This window comes from Lynx rufus, unplaced genomic scaffold (assembly GCF_022079265.1).
Source record: "Lynx rufus isolate CCGP_SWC_20201006 ecotype Redwood Valley unplaced genomic scaffold, mLynRuf1.p SCAF_5, whole genome shotgun sequence".
Taxonomy (NCBI): Eukaryota; Metazoa; Chordata; class Mammalia; order Carnivora; family Felidae; genus Lynx; species Lynx rufus.
This window is the reverse complement of record NW_025814867.1, coordinates 2,204,297-2,223,425: the sequence shown is the minus strand read 5'-3', so window position 1 is coordinate 2,223,425 and position 19,129 is coordinate 2,204,297. Positions and strand designations below refer to the sequence as shown.

Below are 19,129 nucleotides of genomic sequence, written 5' to 3'. Positions count from 1 at the left end.
GCAAGGGAGGACGAACAAGCCTACTGGCTAAAGTAGGACGATCCAGGGAGGGTTTTACTTTGTGTTTGGGTCCTAGAGCCTCCAGGTGTCACTTCTTGGCCACAACCTGGAAGGTGACAGAGAGACCGAAAGGCTGACAAAATGCAGTATGAGGAGGTATGAGAACAGGATCCTGGTCTGGAGGAAGAAGGTAGGGAGGGGATTCAGAGCTTAGACTTCCTCCTAGGGCCACCGGGCAGGAAGTGAGGGTAGAGGCAGAGAGATAAGTCTGACAGGAAGCTGAGGGAACAAAGGAGTTACACCTGATAACAGACGAGGAGGGTGAGTGGGTGGGGGAGGAGGAAGGTGGCTTAGGGGAGAAGTGAAGGTTAGAAAGACCAGCTGTGGAAGGGGGAAGAGAGACCAAAGACTGCTGGGCAACGGGGGGCCTCCGGAGGCTGGAGAGAATGTGGGGATCCGGGGCCCTGATGAACGTGCTGGAGAGAACCCCCAGCAGGGCTCAGTCACTGGTGAACGAGCAAAGGTCAATGGCGGACCCACTCAGAGTGGAGGATGAACAAGGAGATGGAGTGGAAGGTCAAGGGGGCCAGTGATTGATGGCTTTAGAAAAAAGGATAGTGGTGATATCTAGGCTGGATAGGGAAGAACTGTGGCCTTAATGGTGGAGAGTTTCAGGTCATCAAGAAGACCCAAGAGCAGGCTTGAGAGTTTGGAGGATGGAAACATGTAGCAAGAGAGAGGATATCAAAGCTTAAAATTCTGGAGTGTGTTCACCACGATATACCATATGCCGGGTCATGAAACAAGTCTCAATGAACTTAAGAAGACTGTGAAACCCTCACTACAATTCAACTTGGGAACATTTCCATCACCCCAAAAAGAAACCCCGTATCTACTTGCAGTCACTCTCCATTCCCACCACCATTCCCTGCAGGCAACTAGCAACCTACTTTTTGTCTCTATAGATGTGCCTTTTCTAAACTGACTCCTACAATAGATGGTCTTTTATATCGGGCTTCTTTTACTTAGCATAATGTTTTTCAGATCCACCCACACTGTAGCTTGTATCAGTAGTCTGTTCTTTTCTACTGTCGAGCACTATTCCTTTGAATGGATATACCACGTTTCATTTATCCATTCACCAGTTGATGGACACTTGAATTTCCAGTTTGGGCTTATTACGAATTATGCTGCTCTGAATATTTTCATATAAGTCGTTGGGTAGACATAGGCTTTCATTTCTCTTGGGCATATACCTAGAAGTGGAACTCCTCAGTCCTATGGTAATTCTGCATTGAACCTTTGAAGAAATTTCCAAACCATGTTCCAAAGTGTTTGTATCATTTTACATTCCCACAAGTCACGTAGGAGGGTTCTCATTTCTCCACATCATTGCCAACATTTGTTACTCTCCATCTGTTATTATTATAGCCAATCTAGTGGGTGTCAAGTAATTTTTCACTGGATTTTGATTTGTACTTTTTTCTTTTAAGTTTATTATTTTGAGAGAGAGAGCACATGTGCACATGTACCCCCACGAGCAGGGAAGGGGCAGGGAGAGAGAATCCCAAGAAGGCTCCGCGCTGTTAGCATAGGGCCCGACATGGGGCTCAGTCTCACAACCGTGAGATCGTGACCTGAGCCAATATCAAGAGTCAGATGCTTCACCCACTGAACCATCCAGGTGCCCCTGATTTGTACTTTTCTCATGCTTAATGGTGTTGAGCATTATGCATCTTTTCATGTACTTATCAGCCATTTGTATAGCTCCTTTGGCGAAATTTTCAGTTTGTGACTGGGTTGTGTATCTTCTTATTACTGAGTTGTAAGAAGTCTTGATGTGTTCTAGATACGAGTCCTTTGCTAGATATATGATTTGAAAATATTTTCTCCTAGTCTGTAGCTTGGATTTTCATTTCCTTAATGATATCTTTTGAAGAGCAAACATTTTTAATTTTGATGAAATCCAATTTATCAGTTTCCCCCTTTAAGGATCACGCTTTAGGTGTCAAATCTAAAAAGTCTTTGCCTAATCCAAGGTCATAAAGACTTTTCTCCATCTTCTAGAAATTGTATAGAGGAATTAAATTAGAAATCCATAAAAATAAGACATACTAAAAAAAAAAACCCACAAACAAAACATACGGGAATTAAATAACACATTTCTAAATAATCTACCAGTCCAAGAAGAGACAATTAGGTAAATTAGAAAATATTTTAAACAGAATGATGTATTTCCATAAACATTTAAAAAGCAAAAAATATAAGAGGGCATTTCTTAAATGTTGCGCGTATCATTTGCCCTCTTCTCTTTCAGCTATTTACATACTTTTCTTCTCCAGAGTCAAAACTCTCAGCAAGAACGGTTATATTCAAGTATCCAAATTTACGTTCAGGTGTTCGTTTCTTTGCCTTACGCTCCTCAGTAGCATGCGATGCAGCCTGTGGAGGCTTTGCTCCACTGGCATATACTTCCTGGGGGTCCCACTGAGCTCCTCGTGGCTCAATCCAGTAGAAGAAGAGCTTCTGTCTTCCTCTTACGTGTCCCCTCGGCAACGCAAATGCCAGCTCTCCTCCTCACTCTCTGCCCGCCATGTTTGTGCCTCTCTGCTTCCTTCTCCACCCCTTCTCCTTAGAGGACCTCCTCCATCCCACGTCTTCAATGGCCATCCACACGCAGATGATCTCATGCATATATTCCCAGCCCAGGTCCCTCCTCTGACTTCACCCACAGGGCCCACAGTCCTCCACCTGCACCTTCGCTCAGCTGTTCTCAAAGGCCTCTGCAACTCAATCTGTCCAAATCCAAACTCATGATCTCCCTCTCCCAGCCCAAGTTTTCTTTGGAAATCTTTTCTTTCAATAAATGGTACCATCTGCCCAGCCACCAGCCTGGAACCTAAGAGGCATCCAGGGTATATCCAATCCATCATTACATCTCATTGATTTACTTTCACATATCTCTCAGATAGTTGATATCCTCTCCATCTTAGCTAACACCATCCCTGTCTCTCCCCGGGACTACGGTCCAGCCACCTAGATAGCTTCCCCCAAATCCACAGGCACCCTCACTCAACCTGGGGTCAGAGAGGCTCGTCGCATCACAATCACGTCATGGCACTCTCCTGCTTCAAAGGCTCTCACCATAACGACGAGACATTAATGTGGTGTAACTGGCCTATTCCAATTTCATCTCTACCCACTTTCTAGTCTCTTCTCTGAACCACACTCCACCCCCAAACCATGTATTTGGGACCTTTACTGGTTCCTTGCGCCCCTCATTTCCCCCCTAACCAACCACATGGCCTTTGCACATGCTATCTCTTCTGCCTGCAACATGGTTCCCTCCCCCTTTTGCCATGGCAATTCCCACTTATCCTCCATATCTCTGTCATGCATCACTCCTACAGGGAACGCTTCCCTGACCTCCCTGACAAGGTCAAACACTCCAGTTATTACCAACTCCCATGTTTCTTTTTAGCACCCACTGCAGCTGCCATCTTGCCATCTCATTTGGGTGACTGTATGATTTGGGTCTGTCTCCCCAGTTAGAGTGTAAGTCCCATGAGGGCAAGTCCCACAGTTGGTTTTGTTCATTGTTGCACCCTTAGTGCCCGGCACGAAGCTTGGGCACATAGTAGCCACTGAAAAATACTTGTTGAATGCATAACTGAGTCATGGTAAGGTCATCCAGGGTGAAAATGGGACTGAAATGAAGAAGACAACGGCAAAGGAAGATACGTGGATGGCTTCAGAGAATAAAGGTGGGGGGTGACCAGTCAGGAAAATGGCCAAGGAAGAGGTGAAGATCACAGAGACAACGGTGGGCGCCCCCAGGGTGCAAGGCTGTATGAAAGTGGAGTGTTGTGGGGGTACAGAAGTAGGCATTGGACATGGACAGAAAACAAGTTCTCCCAGAGACCCACCCCCTGCCTGGGCCAAATCTTCTTCAAGAGAAACAGAACGTGTCCCTCACAATCAGTATCCAAAGGGCTACGGTTTTTCTTAGGGGAAGCCAGAAAGCCATCACTTGCTAAAGGAAGTTGTCAGTCAGTGACAATGGGGCACACGGTACGCATTCCGGCTGGCCATCGAGTCCCCGAAGGTCTGCCAAGGTGCCACTACAGAGGACTGGGTAAACGAACACAGAAAGCTCTCTGCTCCCAAACTGTCGCACAGCGTCTCATCAGCAGCTCTTTTTGGTTCTTTATCAGAAGCCGAAAAGCAGATCTTTGAGGCTCGAACTAAAATACTTTCCATGAAGACACGTACCTTGGTCCATCCAGAAAACTGGATAAAGGTGTCCTGGGGCAAGTCTGGGATCCCGCTGGGAATAGAGAAGTTCCCCGCGTAAAAGGCCGGGAGTGTGTAGTTGGACGAGTGGTGGGCAAAGGCTTTATTATCCTGACGGCCATGGTTACGGCCATGCCAGCCTCCCAGATGGCTGCGCACCGCATCCTCGGTGTCCAGCGGGAAGATCATCCAGTCCGTGAGGACACTGGAACCGAGGGTCAGGTTAGAAATAAGACCCTGTAAAGGAGAAACAGTAATGAGCTGGGGTGGGAAGAAAAAGGCGTCAAGTGTCTCTGTGTCCCTACCCTGAATTCTTAGGGAAAGCAAACTGGGATATGAAACACCAACAGCAAATGAGACTCGAATGAGGTGCACACCAAAGTGGCATCTTGCCCGAGGCCAGAGCTTTCGACCCCGTGCCCGCCATGTTGAGTGCTTGGTTCAAAGTCATCGCTGAGTGGAAGGGATGATGGAATCTATGGAATGGGAGAATGCGTGCAGTCAGGAATGCAGAAGGTGTAGTGGGGGAGGGGGGCAGACGCGCCCCTTCACACAACCAGGAGCAAGTCTTGGCATTGAGCCTCTCAGCAGCACTCGGGGATGACCGCACCGAGTCCGTTCACCGGCTGGGGGACTCAGTGAGGCGGCGTAAACGAGAATACTTTGATATCTGGGAAAGGCCACACACGAAGGGACGACAGTGGTGACCCTTGGACCTGCATGCTGGAGTTGCTCTATTTGTCCACGGGTTAGCGGGCTGGGGCGTCCCTGGCCCCATCGAGGCCTATGCTCACGGCTTGCCTAGCTTCCTCTTCCCTGCCTTTTATGTGGCGAACTTCTCCATTCCCAGTCAGGTCCCAAATTTCTCCCAGGCCACCTCTCGATACCCAGCCTCCACTGCCCACTTAGTAAATCCAATAAACATTGGCCAGGCAGCCATGTGCCAGGCCCTTTGCTGGGCACTACAGCCAGAGACTACACAAGAATGCCTGTCACTGCACGGGCCAACGTGGCCTGTGACAGCCAAGCAGGAAGGCCACTAGCCACAGCCTGAGCACAAGGACTTTAACCGGGACATCTCTACTGGAGACAAAGGTGGCCCCTGCACGGTCATTCCCTAGGAGTGTAATTGCCCTGCCTCTGAGCCGCATCAACGGGGTCAGGAAAACAGTCCCACACACCTGTTCTGGCCTAGGCCGAGTGATGCCATAAATCTTTCCATGGGTGCCTGCTGTCCTCTAGCAGATGAGGAACTATCTGCGGGGAAGCCTGTATCTCAACATCCTTGCAGCTCGCGGAGCCTCGTGCAGAGCATGAGCCTAACAAATGTTTGCCGAATCATGCTCTGAAAATGTTTTCCAAAGAAAAACGTTTGGGCCGGGGCTAGCCACCCGGACACAGAGGAACCAGCAGGGGTGAGAGGCCACGCACCAAGGGAAAAGCATTCCTACGCCTCAAGGCTTCGTCACGGACGGTCCACACCCAATGCTGAGACGGACCAAATGCTAAGCTGGCTTGGTTGGCCACGAAGCCCCTTTCGAGAGCTAGGTGGGCTTTTTTAAGCAAAGGAAAAGCTTGGTGGAGAGGCTTCCTCCTTCTTTCCACAGGATGACCGAACCCGAACACGAGGGAAGGGTTCTCTTTGCAAAGCTCAACTTTCTCATCCTGCAGAGGAGGGCAGGTCCTCAAAATACTCGAGCTTTGAAGTTGCAAAACAAATCACGGCAGGTTCAATCACCAAACTTGGCAAAGTGTGTGTGTTTTTAAAAACCGCTTCTACGTGAACAGGGCTGGAGAAGAATGTATGTGCGAGAGTTTTTAAATGGCTTTACAAAGACTTCCTCGGGTGGCACACACACAGTCCTATCGACCTCGACAGCGAGGCTGGTCCTACCTTGAAATCATTGATGTATCTGCCATAGTTCACACGCCCCATGTTCTCCACCAGAAGGTCCAGAGTGGCTCCGGCTTGCCCTGTTATGTTCAGAGTGATCACGTAACTTCGCTCCAGGACTCCCTGGGGCACCTGTGGGGTCGGAGTCCGGTGGGAATTAACTGAGGTGAGAAGGGCAACAGAGCTCGGCTGGCTCAGCCGTCACACTCATTTTCCTGCCTTGAGGTGTCACCAGACTCGGGAGACAGTGCTCTGCTGGCCCCTTTGCCAAGCCACCGGCCAGGGGGCCAGGTTCCTCCAAACACTGCTTCCAAAACAGGCAACCCACCAGGCACAGCTCAGAGCAAGGGAAGGTCTAGGCTGGCTTCCTTTGCTCTGGGATGTTTGCTGCATGTCTTTTTTCTTTTAATTTTTTTTTTATTACCTTTATTTATTTTTGAGAAACAGAGTGAGACAAAGCATGAGCGGGGGAGGGGCAGAGAGAGAAGGAGACACAGAATCCGAAGCAGGCTCCAGGCTCCGAGCAAGCGGTCAGCACAGAGCCCGATGCGGGGCTCGAACCCACAAACTGTGAGATCACAACCTGAGCCGACGTCGGACGCTCAACCGACCGAGCCACCCAGGCGTCCCTACTGCACGTCTACTTTTAATAGAAAGGGAATGGACCCGACAACTCCAGGGGGGGATTCCTACTACGGGAGCCCCTCCGTGTTCTCACAGCACAAAGGCAGTCATAAAAAGTGGCTTCTAAACAACGCGGAGAGAGGAGACAAAAAATCAGATAAATGAGATAAAAATCAGAGAGTTAGGCGGAGTAGTCTCACCTCAAAATACCTGATAGGATGCATTAACCACGAAAATTATATAATAGAATGAGAACAAACAACTGAAGTTATACTGACTAGAATTCACGAAGACAACCCACCCCTAAACTGGAATTCAACACACAACGGCTGTCAGTATATACGCGGGCAACATACCCATGGTGTCCTAGAAACGTGCTCCCGCTGAAATGAAAGCCTTTGATCACAGCAGAATGGAAACATTTCAATTTAAAAATTTCTGAACAAATTTCCTCGGTTAGAAAAATCTCTTCATGTGCTTTTTCACATGATTATTCCAGTGGAAGGAATGGAAATCCTCTAATGTTTCTTCCCTGCGCTGTGAAACAAAGTTCTTTGTGTATTGTGGCTATGATTACCATGAACAATCCTACTGCATAGAATTTCTCATGCAGGATGAAGGCACAGAGTTAAACGAATCGCGGCTCCCGCGTGTTCAAAATGGGGCCTGTCCTCCAGGAGCAAAGGAGACATGGGTGACATCCTGTGGTTGGTCAGAGAGGACGGCCTGGGCTGGGGAGACCAGGAAGGTTTCCACGGAGGGGGCTGGCTTGAGCACACCCTTCCAGGTGCAGGCAGAGGGAGCAGAGGTGAGGCCACATCAGCAAGCAAGGGCCACAGCTAAGGGACATCGAGAGGAGGGGCAGAGCCGGAGGGTAGAAAGGTGCGAAAGGCCTTGAATGCCCCATTTCCAAGCACAGACCGCACATCCCCCTGTTGGGGCACACACACACAGCTCAGAGACAATTCTTACCCCGTCCACGGCGACATAGGCGCGGTCACGGACTCCATTGAGGGGTGATGACAGGGGTGTGGGGTTGCTGCAGTCTTGAGGAAGCGTTGTTCGGTATAGCACGAAACCAAAATACTGGTGACAAAAAGAAGGAAGAAAAATACATCACTCTTTCAAAAAAGATAGCCTGGCCACCTCGATCTGTGTGAAAGTGCTGTTTCTAGAATCGTAAGGAATAAAGTGTTTCTCTAGCCTCCAGCAAAAATTCAGTCTGAAAGATCTGGCTTAAATTTTTAGATGGTACACTCTCATAGCAGTCGCAGCAAGGAATCCAGAAAAGCATTTTATCAGACATCCCTTGCCCACACAAGGAAATTTGCCCAGAGTCACTCAGGGGGATCCTGTCATACATATCAAGAGGTTATTTACATTACCTCAAAAACACAACATAACACAGCAAAAAAAGGCAAACAGGGGGCCTGACTGGCTCAATTGGTAGAGCATGTGACTTTTTAAAAATTTTAAAAATGTTTTTAATATTTGTTTATTTTTGAAAGAGAGAGAGACAGGGTGTGAGTGGAAGAGCGACAGAAAGAGAGAGAGACACAGAATCCGAAGCAGGCTCCAGGCTCCGACCTGTCAGCACAGAGCCCGATGCGGGGCTCGAACCCACGAACCGCAAGATAATGACCTGAGCAGAAGTTGGACACTTAACCGACTGAGCTGTCCAGGCGCCCCTCGGTAGAGCATGTGACTCTTGATCTCCGGGTCATGAGTTCAAGCCCCACATTGGGTGTAGAGATTATTTTGAAATAAAATCTTAGGGGTGCCTGGGTGGCTCAGTTGGTTAAGTGTCCGACTTCTGCTCAGGTCATGATCTCACAGTTTGTGGGTTCGAGCCCCGCATCGGGCTCCTGTGCTGACAACTTGGAGCCTGGAGCCTGCTTTGGATTTTGTGTCTCCCCCTCTCTCCGCCCCTCCCCTGTTTGTGCTGTCTTTCTCTCAAAAATAAATAAACATTAAAAAAAAAATCTTGAAAAAAAAAAAAAAAGACAACGAAGCCAACAATGTTGGTGAAACATTTTCCAGGTTCTTGGGCTAAATGTGCTCTAACATACAAAACAAGAGTCAATCAGAAACTGTTTAAAGTGGAGGGACGGGGGTGGCGGGAACAGAGACGGTGAGAGATGAGGGTGTAACCGGTTGCTAAGTCAGAAGCCAGAGATGCTGGTACCCCTGGTCCGAAATGAGGGCCCCAGACTATCAGCCGCAGCAACAAACAGCGCCCTTGGCCTCAGCTGGTGACTTTCCTGCCCTGGATGTTAGGCAGGGTGAGTGGAACCAAACCTTGTCATCCAGGGGGATCCCACAGACATCCAGTGTGGGACAGAGAAAAAGTTCCTCACGTCTAGAGCCCAGAAAGCAAGGGAGTGTATGTCAGCAGACATGAAGGGGATTTAGAGGAGGTGAAAAAATAAACACGTTAACCCATGTTCTTGTGTTGCAGGAAAGGGCTGAACTCAAGAAATGTCACTGGGGCCACCACCCAAGGCTTCATGCACAAGGGTGCCCTCCCTCCCAGACCCCAAATCTCCACCTTTTTCTTGTTTGTTTGGTTTTTTTCTATTCAAAGTAACTGAAGTGGTAAGTCCTAGCTCAGAGGCTGAGGAACACTGGGGAAGGGCTCCCAGGACGGAGCAGAAGTCATAGTGCTCCCTGCAAAGCTGGCTGCGGCCGCCGGGGTGTGGGGGTGGGGGTGGGGGTGGGGGTGAGGATGGGGTGGGGGCAGAGGAGCAGGGCTGCATCCCACTCCCTGCACCTGCGCTCTCCAGGGTTTCGCTGGAAATAAACACTCAGTGGGCTGGCCCCAGACCTGAAACAGCCAGGGCCCAGGGAGTGCCCCCAGTCCTAGAGCACTGCCTTGGCCAGAGGTCACAGAGCAGAAGGGTCTGGCAAAGAACAGTGAGTGCAGATGTCTATGCATCAACCTGGAATTCACTTCCCAGCTTCCAGCTGCTCTAGTGACCTGACCGTGTCTTGTCCGAGACGCTCCCCTGCTTGGTGAAAAAGGCGGGTTGTATTTTCTCGAGGAAGACGCGGACGCAGCAGGTGTTGGCTGGAACGGGAGCAAGGATTCTATCCAGTGTTCATGAAAGGAGGGCTTAATTACTCATTGTATCGATCCAACAGAGTTGTTAGAACAAAATCACAAGTGTAAAAAGAGTAACCAGAGGCAAAATACACTAAGGTTAGATACGCCACTGTCTTATTACCTTACGGTTCAGACACCTTCCAGAAGGGGATCTCCACAGAGAGTCATCGGGGGGATCCAGGTAAGTGTCCATTTCAAAAAATGGGGCTGAGATCCTAACCAGGTGTTCAAACTTAACATCACAACAAGGGGACAAAGTGACCTCATGGACATCTTGACATGGCACTCTGAGAAGGACACAGCCCCTTTGTCACGTCCATGCCAAAAGTGTTTTCCTGAATCTCGTCAGTGAGGGGAAGTCTACAAGACAACTGGCCCGAACTCAGAAATGTCCACGTCACAAGAAAGAGAGAGAGGGAAAACTAGACTTAGGAATAGTGACAGAGGAAAGAAGAAAAAAGGGACATTAGAACTAAATGCGATGTGTGATCATGGATCGGAAACTGGATTGAAAAAAAGTTAAGGGGTGGCTGGGTGGCTCAGTCGGTTACACATCTGACTCGGGCTCGGGGCATGACTTCATGGTTTGTGAGTTCAAATCCCGCATCGGGCTTGCTGCTGTCAGCGTGGAGCCTGCTTCTGATCCTCTGTGTCCCTCTCTCTCTGCCCCTCCCCCACTCCTCTCCCTCAAAAATAAATAAACATTAAAAAAAAAAAGTTAAGCTATATAGGACATTATTGGATACTTGACTATAGAGTGCATATTAAATAAGATTATATCAACGTTAAATTTCTTAAGTGTGATCATCATATTGTGTTCATATAGGAAGATGTCCTTTTTCTTAAAAGATATATGCTGTAATATTTAGGGGTGACGTGTCAGGATACTGACCACAAACTCAAATGGTTAAAAAAGGGCAGTTGACTGCGTATACACACACAGACCCAACTGTCAACATTCAGTGAATCCAGGTGAAAGCTACATGGGTGTAAATTACACTTTCCTTGCAACATTCTTAGATTTGAAGATTTCCAAAATAAAAAGCTGGGAAAAAATTTTAAATAAATATGAGGGGCAGGCACCTGGCTGGCTCAGTCGGCCAAGTGTGCAACTCTTGGTCTCAGGGTCATGAGTTCGAGCCCCATGTCAGGCGTGGAGCCCACTTAAAATAAATAAATAATAAATAAAATTCATACGAGGCGGTGCCTGGGTTAACCACATACACGCGGGCATGCACGTATGCACTGACAGGTGTTCTGCTCCCTTCACAAGCAGGAAAAATCTCTAAGGACCTAACCTATTGAGAACACGGTCCCTACACCTTTGAGCTAACTGAGGACAAATAATTAAATGGTCTTTTTGCGCATTAAGATGGTGGTTTTCCTCTAGTAATCAAGACTAATTAGATCAGAAATACAGTCAGAGTTATGTTGAATCAGGTTGAGCTATGCCTATTCAAGGCATGAGAAGAAAGGGGTGGGGGGAATCTAGGAAGTTACAGAGAGCCTGGAAATTGGTGGCGAATTTACACGGGACCTGATTTATCTGCTTACCACTTTAGCCCCTGCAGGGCAGTGCAGAAAGCACCCTTTTGTCAGTAGAAGAAGGGTGAAGCATTACCTCTGAAGGCCTACCTGTTTCACCTGGATAAACGTCAACGGATAAAGGCTTTTTATGGGCCCAGCAGGACACAGAACGTTCAGAGCGTCCTCCACCGTCTTTAACTGAAAAGAAACAAGACCAGCATTCACTCACTGTCACCTGGTCATCAGAGTGGAGGCTAATGCCATTTGCAAATTATCAAAGACATTACTGGATTGGACCAAATCCCTAAACAGACCTAAACTGTTAAAATTCCGCTCAGTGCTGACCCCCAGTTGCCTTCAATCACCGCTATCCATCCCCTGACTCTCGACGAAAAATAACTCACGGTGGTCGTAAAGCGTGTCAAGCACATCGATTCGCAAATACAACCTCTATACAAAAGGCCCTTCAAATGAATGAAAACCAAGGCTCGGAGGCTGCCTCCTCTCTAAAGCCTTCCCCAGCATCCCGGAGGGAAGTAACCAGGACTGCACCTTCCTCTGAACTTGACTGTGGCCTATTTTCCACGCCTGCTTCACGTACCGGCCGCTTACCTTTGCCGTCCTCGCCGTTGTGTCAGCTCCTTAAGGGCAGAGTCTGTGTGGTGCTCACCCGATACCCAGCACATAGTAGACACTCAATAAATGCTTACTACATTTGGTCCAGACGATCGTGTACTCTCACAACCCAGGAGGCTTATTCCGAGGTAGCAACAGGATGATGGCAGCTACCGATCGCTGAGTGCCTGCCGAAGCCCAGGTGAGCGCACCTTGCATGCACACCCCAGTGAATCCTTACAACCGCCGGGTGGGGCAGCCATCACCGTCCCCAGGTCAGGGATGAGGAAACAGGTTCTCAGAGAGCCTCACAGGAGCAACGGCAGAGCCAAGGTCTGCAGTTAGGTTTGGCTCTGAACCTAGGACTTCCTGCGACTGACACTGGTTAGAAATTTTATGGACACTTTTGCAGGGATACCTTGCTGATGTGTAACATAAGGGAAAACAAAACCTTAAGTACAATTCCATCAGTTCAGCTACTCACATGGACGCTTTTCTATGTGGACAACTAAAGAAATTCCACTCACGGTAAACAGTTTATTCCATAAACCATGTCCCACATCAACTGAATTCAGTTGCGTGCTAATTTGCTGTCTTAAACTGTAAACATTTAGTTCATAAGGAAAAGCTATTTCTACTCACACAATTCTCCTTCATGGCAAATAGAATGTATTTTTGGTACTATGCTAGTTCTGTTTTGTTTTGTTTTAGCAATGTTGCTGTATTAAATATTTGTACCTATTTTCTGTTGCAGAAAAATACATTTCTCGCAGCTCCAAAACAAATCAACCTCCTCAAGTAGCCAGCAGCAAGGAGAAAAATAGAAGATACTCCGTTTACAAGGGTGATTCAAGTCTGATCAAAACTAAAGAAAGATTCCTATCACGCAAAGAGACCACATTCTTTGTAGAATGTAACACACATATCCGACGCTAGGTGGAAAATGTCACAGGAGCTCAACCAATCACAGTATCAAAGGGCTTCACGAACGGAAAAATTATACAATCGTGTTTGGCATTTTGGTTAAAGATAAAAACTTACACTATTTTAGAATGTCAAGATTCTTAAGAAATGTGTAACTGCTTGTGGTTTTTTTTTTTTCTCTTGTGAGTTAACAGATGTAGGAGTTAGGGATTATAAAAGGGGAAATCCTGAAGACACAGATGGTCAAAACAAATTGATTTTGGCTTACGTCACTCCCGACAATGAAATGAAATCTCCCTTCTTTTTCTCTTTCCTAGAATAAAATGTCTTCAACTCCTTTTTGTGATTAATTTCTAGCCATTTCCCCCTTGCTGTCCCATTTACCAAATAAACCAGAGCCCAAAAATCAGTACATGATTTTGAGATGGAGGGAAGCACACTACATGTGCAAAGATCTGTGACAATGCCTGTGGCTTTGGAGAACTCCCTAAAAAAACGCAAATTATGGAAAAAGAACCTCACCAAGCATAACAAGGTGGCATGTTATTCCCACAAAGGTCCTGAAGCTGCTTTGGATGACTGGTAATTGAACCAAAATGACCTGAATGATGTACAAACGTCCACCCACTCCTGCTCATGCCCTATGTGCTCACCCCGTCAATGTGACACATGCACGTCCCCATTTTCCCAGAAACATCACCTACCCCATCAGTCTCAAAGAAAACCAATTCACAGAAAGATAGAACCAATTCCCCAGCGTGACACTTTCACTCACAACTGCTAAATTCCACCCCCTCACTCCCAACATTCTGTTATTTTCTTTCTTACCTTTTGCAGAGCAACTTTTCCATATGCAAACTTGGGTGTAGATGGAGGGATAAAACCTTCTGGTACTTTTTCAAACTAGAAACCAGAGTGGAGAAAGAAAAAAAAAAAAAAGAAAAAAGAAAAGCTGTTAAACCCTCAGAAACGTAGCTATACAATTCAGTTTTCAAAAGGAGGCTCAAAGACTCGAACAATAGTGCGGGTGATTTTTGGAAAGGCAAAGGAACAAAAGGTTTCCCCCGCCAGACAGGGTTTGGTAAAGCTTTTACTTCCGTGTGTGTGTGCGTGTCTGTGTATGTCTGCACTGTAAACTCCAGGAATCATTCAAATAATTATAGAAGAAAAGACTTCAAAGCAGAGAGCAAAAACAAGGAGAGAGAATGAGGTGATGGCAGAAGGTTGGAGTTGGGGGGAGAAAAGGAAAAAGGCCCAGGGCCAAACAGAATCTTGAAGGGAGGTAGCTGTAAGTAAGGAAAAGTATTACTCGCAGGTTGAATCTTACTGATAGATTAAAGTTTGATATCAGTGTTAAATTTCCTGTGGTTATGTAAGAGCATATTCCTACCTCTTCTTATGAAACACACACTGAAGTATTTAGGGGTAAAGGTAAAGTATTTAAAGGTTACCGCATGTAACCCTCCAGTGGTTGAGAAAACCCAAGGGGGCAGTGAGGGGAAAATGATGAAGCATAGAGAGTGAAATGTTGACCTGGGTAAATCTGGGCGTGGAATACTCGAGCGCTCGATGTACTACTTTTATTCTCGAGACTTCTCTGTAAGTTTGAAATTTTTCTTAAATAAAAGCCAAAAACTAAAATAAAAATAGAACCTTACTATACACTAAACACACACACACACACACACACACACTTAAATTAGAGTTAGAAGATATAAGTGCCAAGTCTTAGAAGTCTGTGTCCACCTCCAAGCAGATTGCATTATGATCTCGCAGGCTACCCACATTTCTTTCCTCCTCCATTCTTCTCTTCCTCCCTTCCTTTCCTTCGGTTTCCATCTTTTAAAATTATTTTTATTATTATGTTTTTTAATTTTTGAGGTTTATTTTTGAGAGAGAGACAGAGTGCAAGTGGGGGAGGGGCACAGAGAGAGAGAGGGAGACACAGAATCCGAAGCGGGCTCCAGGCTCCGACCTGTCAGCACAGAGCCCGACGTCGGGCTCGAACCCACGAACCGCGAGATCATGACCCGAGCCGAAGTCAGACGCTTAACTGAGCCACCCAGGCGCTCCTCGGTTTCCATTTTTTAAAGTACTTAAAAAGGAAGACGACAGACTGCTGTAATGAAAAGCAATAGTTTCCTGACTATTCTCTTTGTGCTATTCTTCAGAGGAAACCATTTTAAATCCATTTAATTTTTCCATTTTTGCATCTTTTAGTTTCTATGTTTATACTTATCTGCTATTTCTTATTTCATCCCTTGAACACATTATTGATTTCTTTAATACATGAGAATTTAGCCCACGTGTACGGTTCTGGCTATCTCTCTTTCTTGCCAACATGGTTATATCAGCATTTCTCTACTGGTTACCTTTGTAGCTTGAAATACTATACCTCTATTTCTTAGTTCCATCAATTAAGATGATCTTTTGTGTCCATACTTTTTTTTTTTTAATTTTTTTTCAACGTTTATTTATTTTTGGGACAGAGAGAGACAGAGCATGAACGGGGGAGGGGCAGAGAGAGAGGGAGACACAGAATCGGAAACAGGCTCCAGGTTCCGAGCCATCAGCCCAGAGCCTGACGCGGGGCTCAAACTCACGGACCGTGAGATCGTGACCTGGCTGAAGTCGGACGCTTAACCGACTGCGCCACCCAGGCGCCCCCATACTTTTTTTTTAAATTTTTTTTTTTAACGTTTATTTATTTTTGGGACAGAGAGAGACAGAGCATGAACGGGGTAGGGGCGGAGAGAGAGGGAGACACAGAATCGGAAACAGGCTCCAGGCTCAGAGCCATCAGCCCAGAGCCCGACGCGGGGCTCGAACTCACGGACCGCGAGATCGTGACCTGAGCTGAAGTCGGACGCTTAACCGACTGAGCCACCCAGGCGCCCCTGTGTCCATACTTTTTAAGGTAAGTCTATTTGCACCCTTTCCTGAGCTCTCTTCCCTACTCCCACCCCCAAATTATCAGTTATACTTTTATACTGTCAAGGTTAAAAAGTCTGTCCTGTACCCATACACCTTCCCACCACCTGTATATTGACTCTAAATTCAAAATCAATCAACAGTGTTCACATGATTATAATTATATAAATATTACTCTCTCTTTTCCTGTCTGCCTTTAGGTTAGGAAGGGAAATTTTTTGAATTTTTGAATGTCTGAAAATGGCATATTAAATCGATAATTTGGATGAGTATAGAATTCTATACTGAAAATCATCTTCCCTTAGAAGGCAAGATTTGCCCCCCCCCCCCCCCATATCATCCGGTGTGAGTCACCGGATGATTCTTGTTCTTTCAAAGGTGACTGGCTTTTTCTCTCTAGAAGCTTGTAAGTGCTTTATTCTCTATGTTTTCATTTTTTTCCAAGGATGTGTTTGGGTTTGTGTGTTTTTTACATTTATTATTCTGGGCAACTCAAATATCCTTTTTGGTTTTAGAAGAAAATTCTGTATTTTTTTAATATTTTCTTTTCTTCATCTTTTCCCCTTAAAAGTAAGTTAGACGTCCTAGATTGTTCCTCTGTATCTCTCATCTTTTCTCTACTTCAATCTGTCTTCTGGTTCTAATTTCTAGGAGATTATCTTTTTATTTTGGGGAAGCCTTCTTTGTTCTTTAATTGCTCCTTTTTCAAAGTATCCCATTCTTATAGTGTGAAAGCAACATCTTTCCAAATGTCTCTAAAAGATATAAATTTGAGAGGGTCTGCTCGGCTTTGCTTAAGATCTCTCATTTCTGTCCTGAATTATCTGTTGCCTTGAGGTTATTTTTCTGTTTACTTCATTTTGGTCTTTCTCTTTTCCTGTACAGGTTTTATGGATGTCTTCAAACATCCGGCCACCCTTGGCCATCCATTCTTATTTAATGATAATGCAAATGAATGCACCAGCATTCGCATAACCATCTTCTCTAAGCCAATCCTGCTCTGTGTACAAGGGCAAGGTTTGTTCAGTGGGGAACTGTTTTAGGGTGATTTGGGAGGGAGTCAGACATGATATGTAAGGTTTTTGCTCTCAGGCTGCACACTTTTTTTTTTTAATTCTAATTTTCTGACTATTAAAAAGATGCTTCCCTGACGGACAGTCCATTTGAAAGAGGGGTGGCAAAGTGGAGGACCTGATGGGAAATATGCAGTTCCATTAGCCTTCCCATTTTCAGCTGTTTCATTCTGTCTTTTGTCACATCTGCGTTTCCAGGACCCTGGTTCTCTAGGGTTCTTTAAGAGTAATCTACTCCCTGTTAACCTGTTTCTTTAAAAAAAATTTTTTTTTAATGTTTATTTATTTTTGAGAGAGAGACAGAGCATGAGTGGAGGAGGGGCAGACAGAGAGGGAGACACAGAATGCGAAGCAGGCTCCAGGCTCCGAGCCATCAGCACAGAGCCCGACGCGGGGCTCGAACTCACGAACCGCGAGATCGTGACCTGAGCCGGACTCGGATGCTTAACCGACAGAGCCACCCAGGCGCCCCTGTTAACCTGTTTCAATAATCCCCTTTCACACTCACTGGGGACCTAGACTTCCTCATGCTACTTCCTTAGTCACCTACATCTATTTTTGTTACCCAGAAATTTTTTGAAATCTCTTATGCATGGATAGTGCCCCTCTTGATGGCTTCATTTAAAAAAAATACCATTTTTAATCATTTAATAACATTTTGAAAGGCAGAAGAGATAAGTATGTGGTCAGCCATCCATCTTGAACTGTATTTCTAGTATTCAATGAATTGATAGTTCTGTAACATTTTTAAAGATTAAACAATTTTTCTTAATGTTTATTTATTTTTGAAAGAGAGAGAGAGTGTGAGCAGGGAAGGGGAAGAGAGAGAGGGGGACAGAGGATGCGAAGCGGGCTCTGTGCTGACAGCAGTGAGCCTGACGTGGGGCTCAAACTCACGAACCGTGAGATCATGGCCTGAGCCAAAGTCAGACGCTCGACTGACTGGGCCACCCAGGCACCCCTCTGTGACATTTTTAAAAGAGCACATTAAAGGGGTGCCTGGGTGGCTCAGTCGGTTGAGCATCCGACTCTTGATTTCACCTCAGGACATGATCCCAGGGTCACGGCATCAAGCCCCGCATCAAGGCTCTGTGCTGAGCACGGAGGCTGCTTAAGATTCTCTCTCTCCCTCCCCCTGCCCCTCTTCCCAGCTGGTTCTCTCTCTCTCTCTCTCTCAAATAAATACAATGAGGGGCACCTGGGTGGCTCAGTCAGTTAAGTATCTGACTTCAATGAATCTGAGTCCCACATCAGTGAGCCTGAGACCTGCTTCGGGTGAGCTCCGCTTCCCTCACTCCCTTTTCTCTCTGCCCCTCGCTCACTTGCGCCCTCTCTCTCTCTCTTAAAATAAAATAAAATAAAATAAAATAAAATAAAATAAAATAAAATAAAATAAAATAAAATAAAATAAAATAAAATAAAATAAAATAAAATAGGCACATTAAAACGATCTTCATGATTCACATTAAAATGAATGTGAGGCCAAGTAGTTGTATCTGTGGATCTCAGACAGACAAGATGGGAAATCTCTCTTCCCAGCCTCCCTGACAGTCCTAAGCCACACTCATTCTCCTGTGGCAGTCTCCCTGCCTCGTCCTCCAGCCCACACTCCGGCCAATAGAAGCAGCAAACACAAATCCACAGAGGGGAACTGAGAGTCGTCTAATTTGTTTGCTGAGGTCCCCTATTCACCTGCACATAGTAGCAACCATGTCGTATCTAACTCCGAAAGTCAAGGTGGAGTCCAGCGTCCAGTGTGAGCAGGGCTGCAATCTCCTCTAACACACTGGAAGAAAAAATCGCGGCACAGGCAGCTTTCCTTAACCTACACTGAGCTCACAGGGATGGAATGCTTCTGTACTAGTTTGGTCGTCTCCCTTGCTATGCACAAAGGCCCTTACAGTCCGTCATTGTATTTCCTTTTTAGAGGTGAGACTGGTGAACTTGCTCAAGAGAATCACAGGGCAAAGGAATGAGCTGGGATCTTGACCCCAAGTCGAGTGTTGTTTCTATCGCTCCACCTCACCTCCTTTATTGTACAACAGTACAAGAGACAGTGTCTCCTATTAAACATAATTCCAGAGACAAAAACACCCCACGATACCTTTTCTCTTCCAGTTTTCCTCTTGGACCCTCTCCTTATGC

The 19,129-nt window shown here is 46.2% G+C and overlaps 1 protein-coding gene across 2 annotated transcripts in view; it reads right to left on the bottom strand.

The window, feature by feature from the left end:
• Positions 1-19,129, bottom strand: part of GLB1 (galactosidase beta 1) — an 85,788-nt gene that overhangs the window by 13,479 nt on the left and 53,180 nt on the right. For both annotated transcript variants that reach the window (XM_047100224.1, XM_047100225.1), the window contains 5 exons: positions 13,809-13,883; positions 11,550-11,639; positions 7,784-7,897; positions 6,188-6,319; positions 4,273-4,530 (listed from right to left, as the gene is read on the bottom strand). In XM_047100224.1, coding sequence (XP_046956180.1) covers positions 4,273-4,530; positions 6,188-6,319; positions 7,784-7,897; positions 11,550-11,639; positions 13,809-13,883 — 669 coding nt within the window. The remainder of the gene's footprint in view (positions 1-4,272; positions 4,531-6,187; positions 6,320-7,783; positions 7,898-11,549; positions 11,640-13,808; positions 13,884-19,129) is intronic.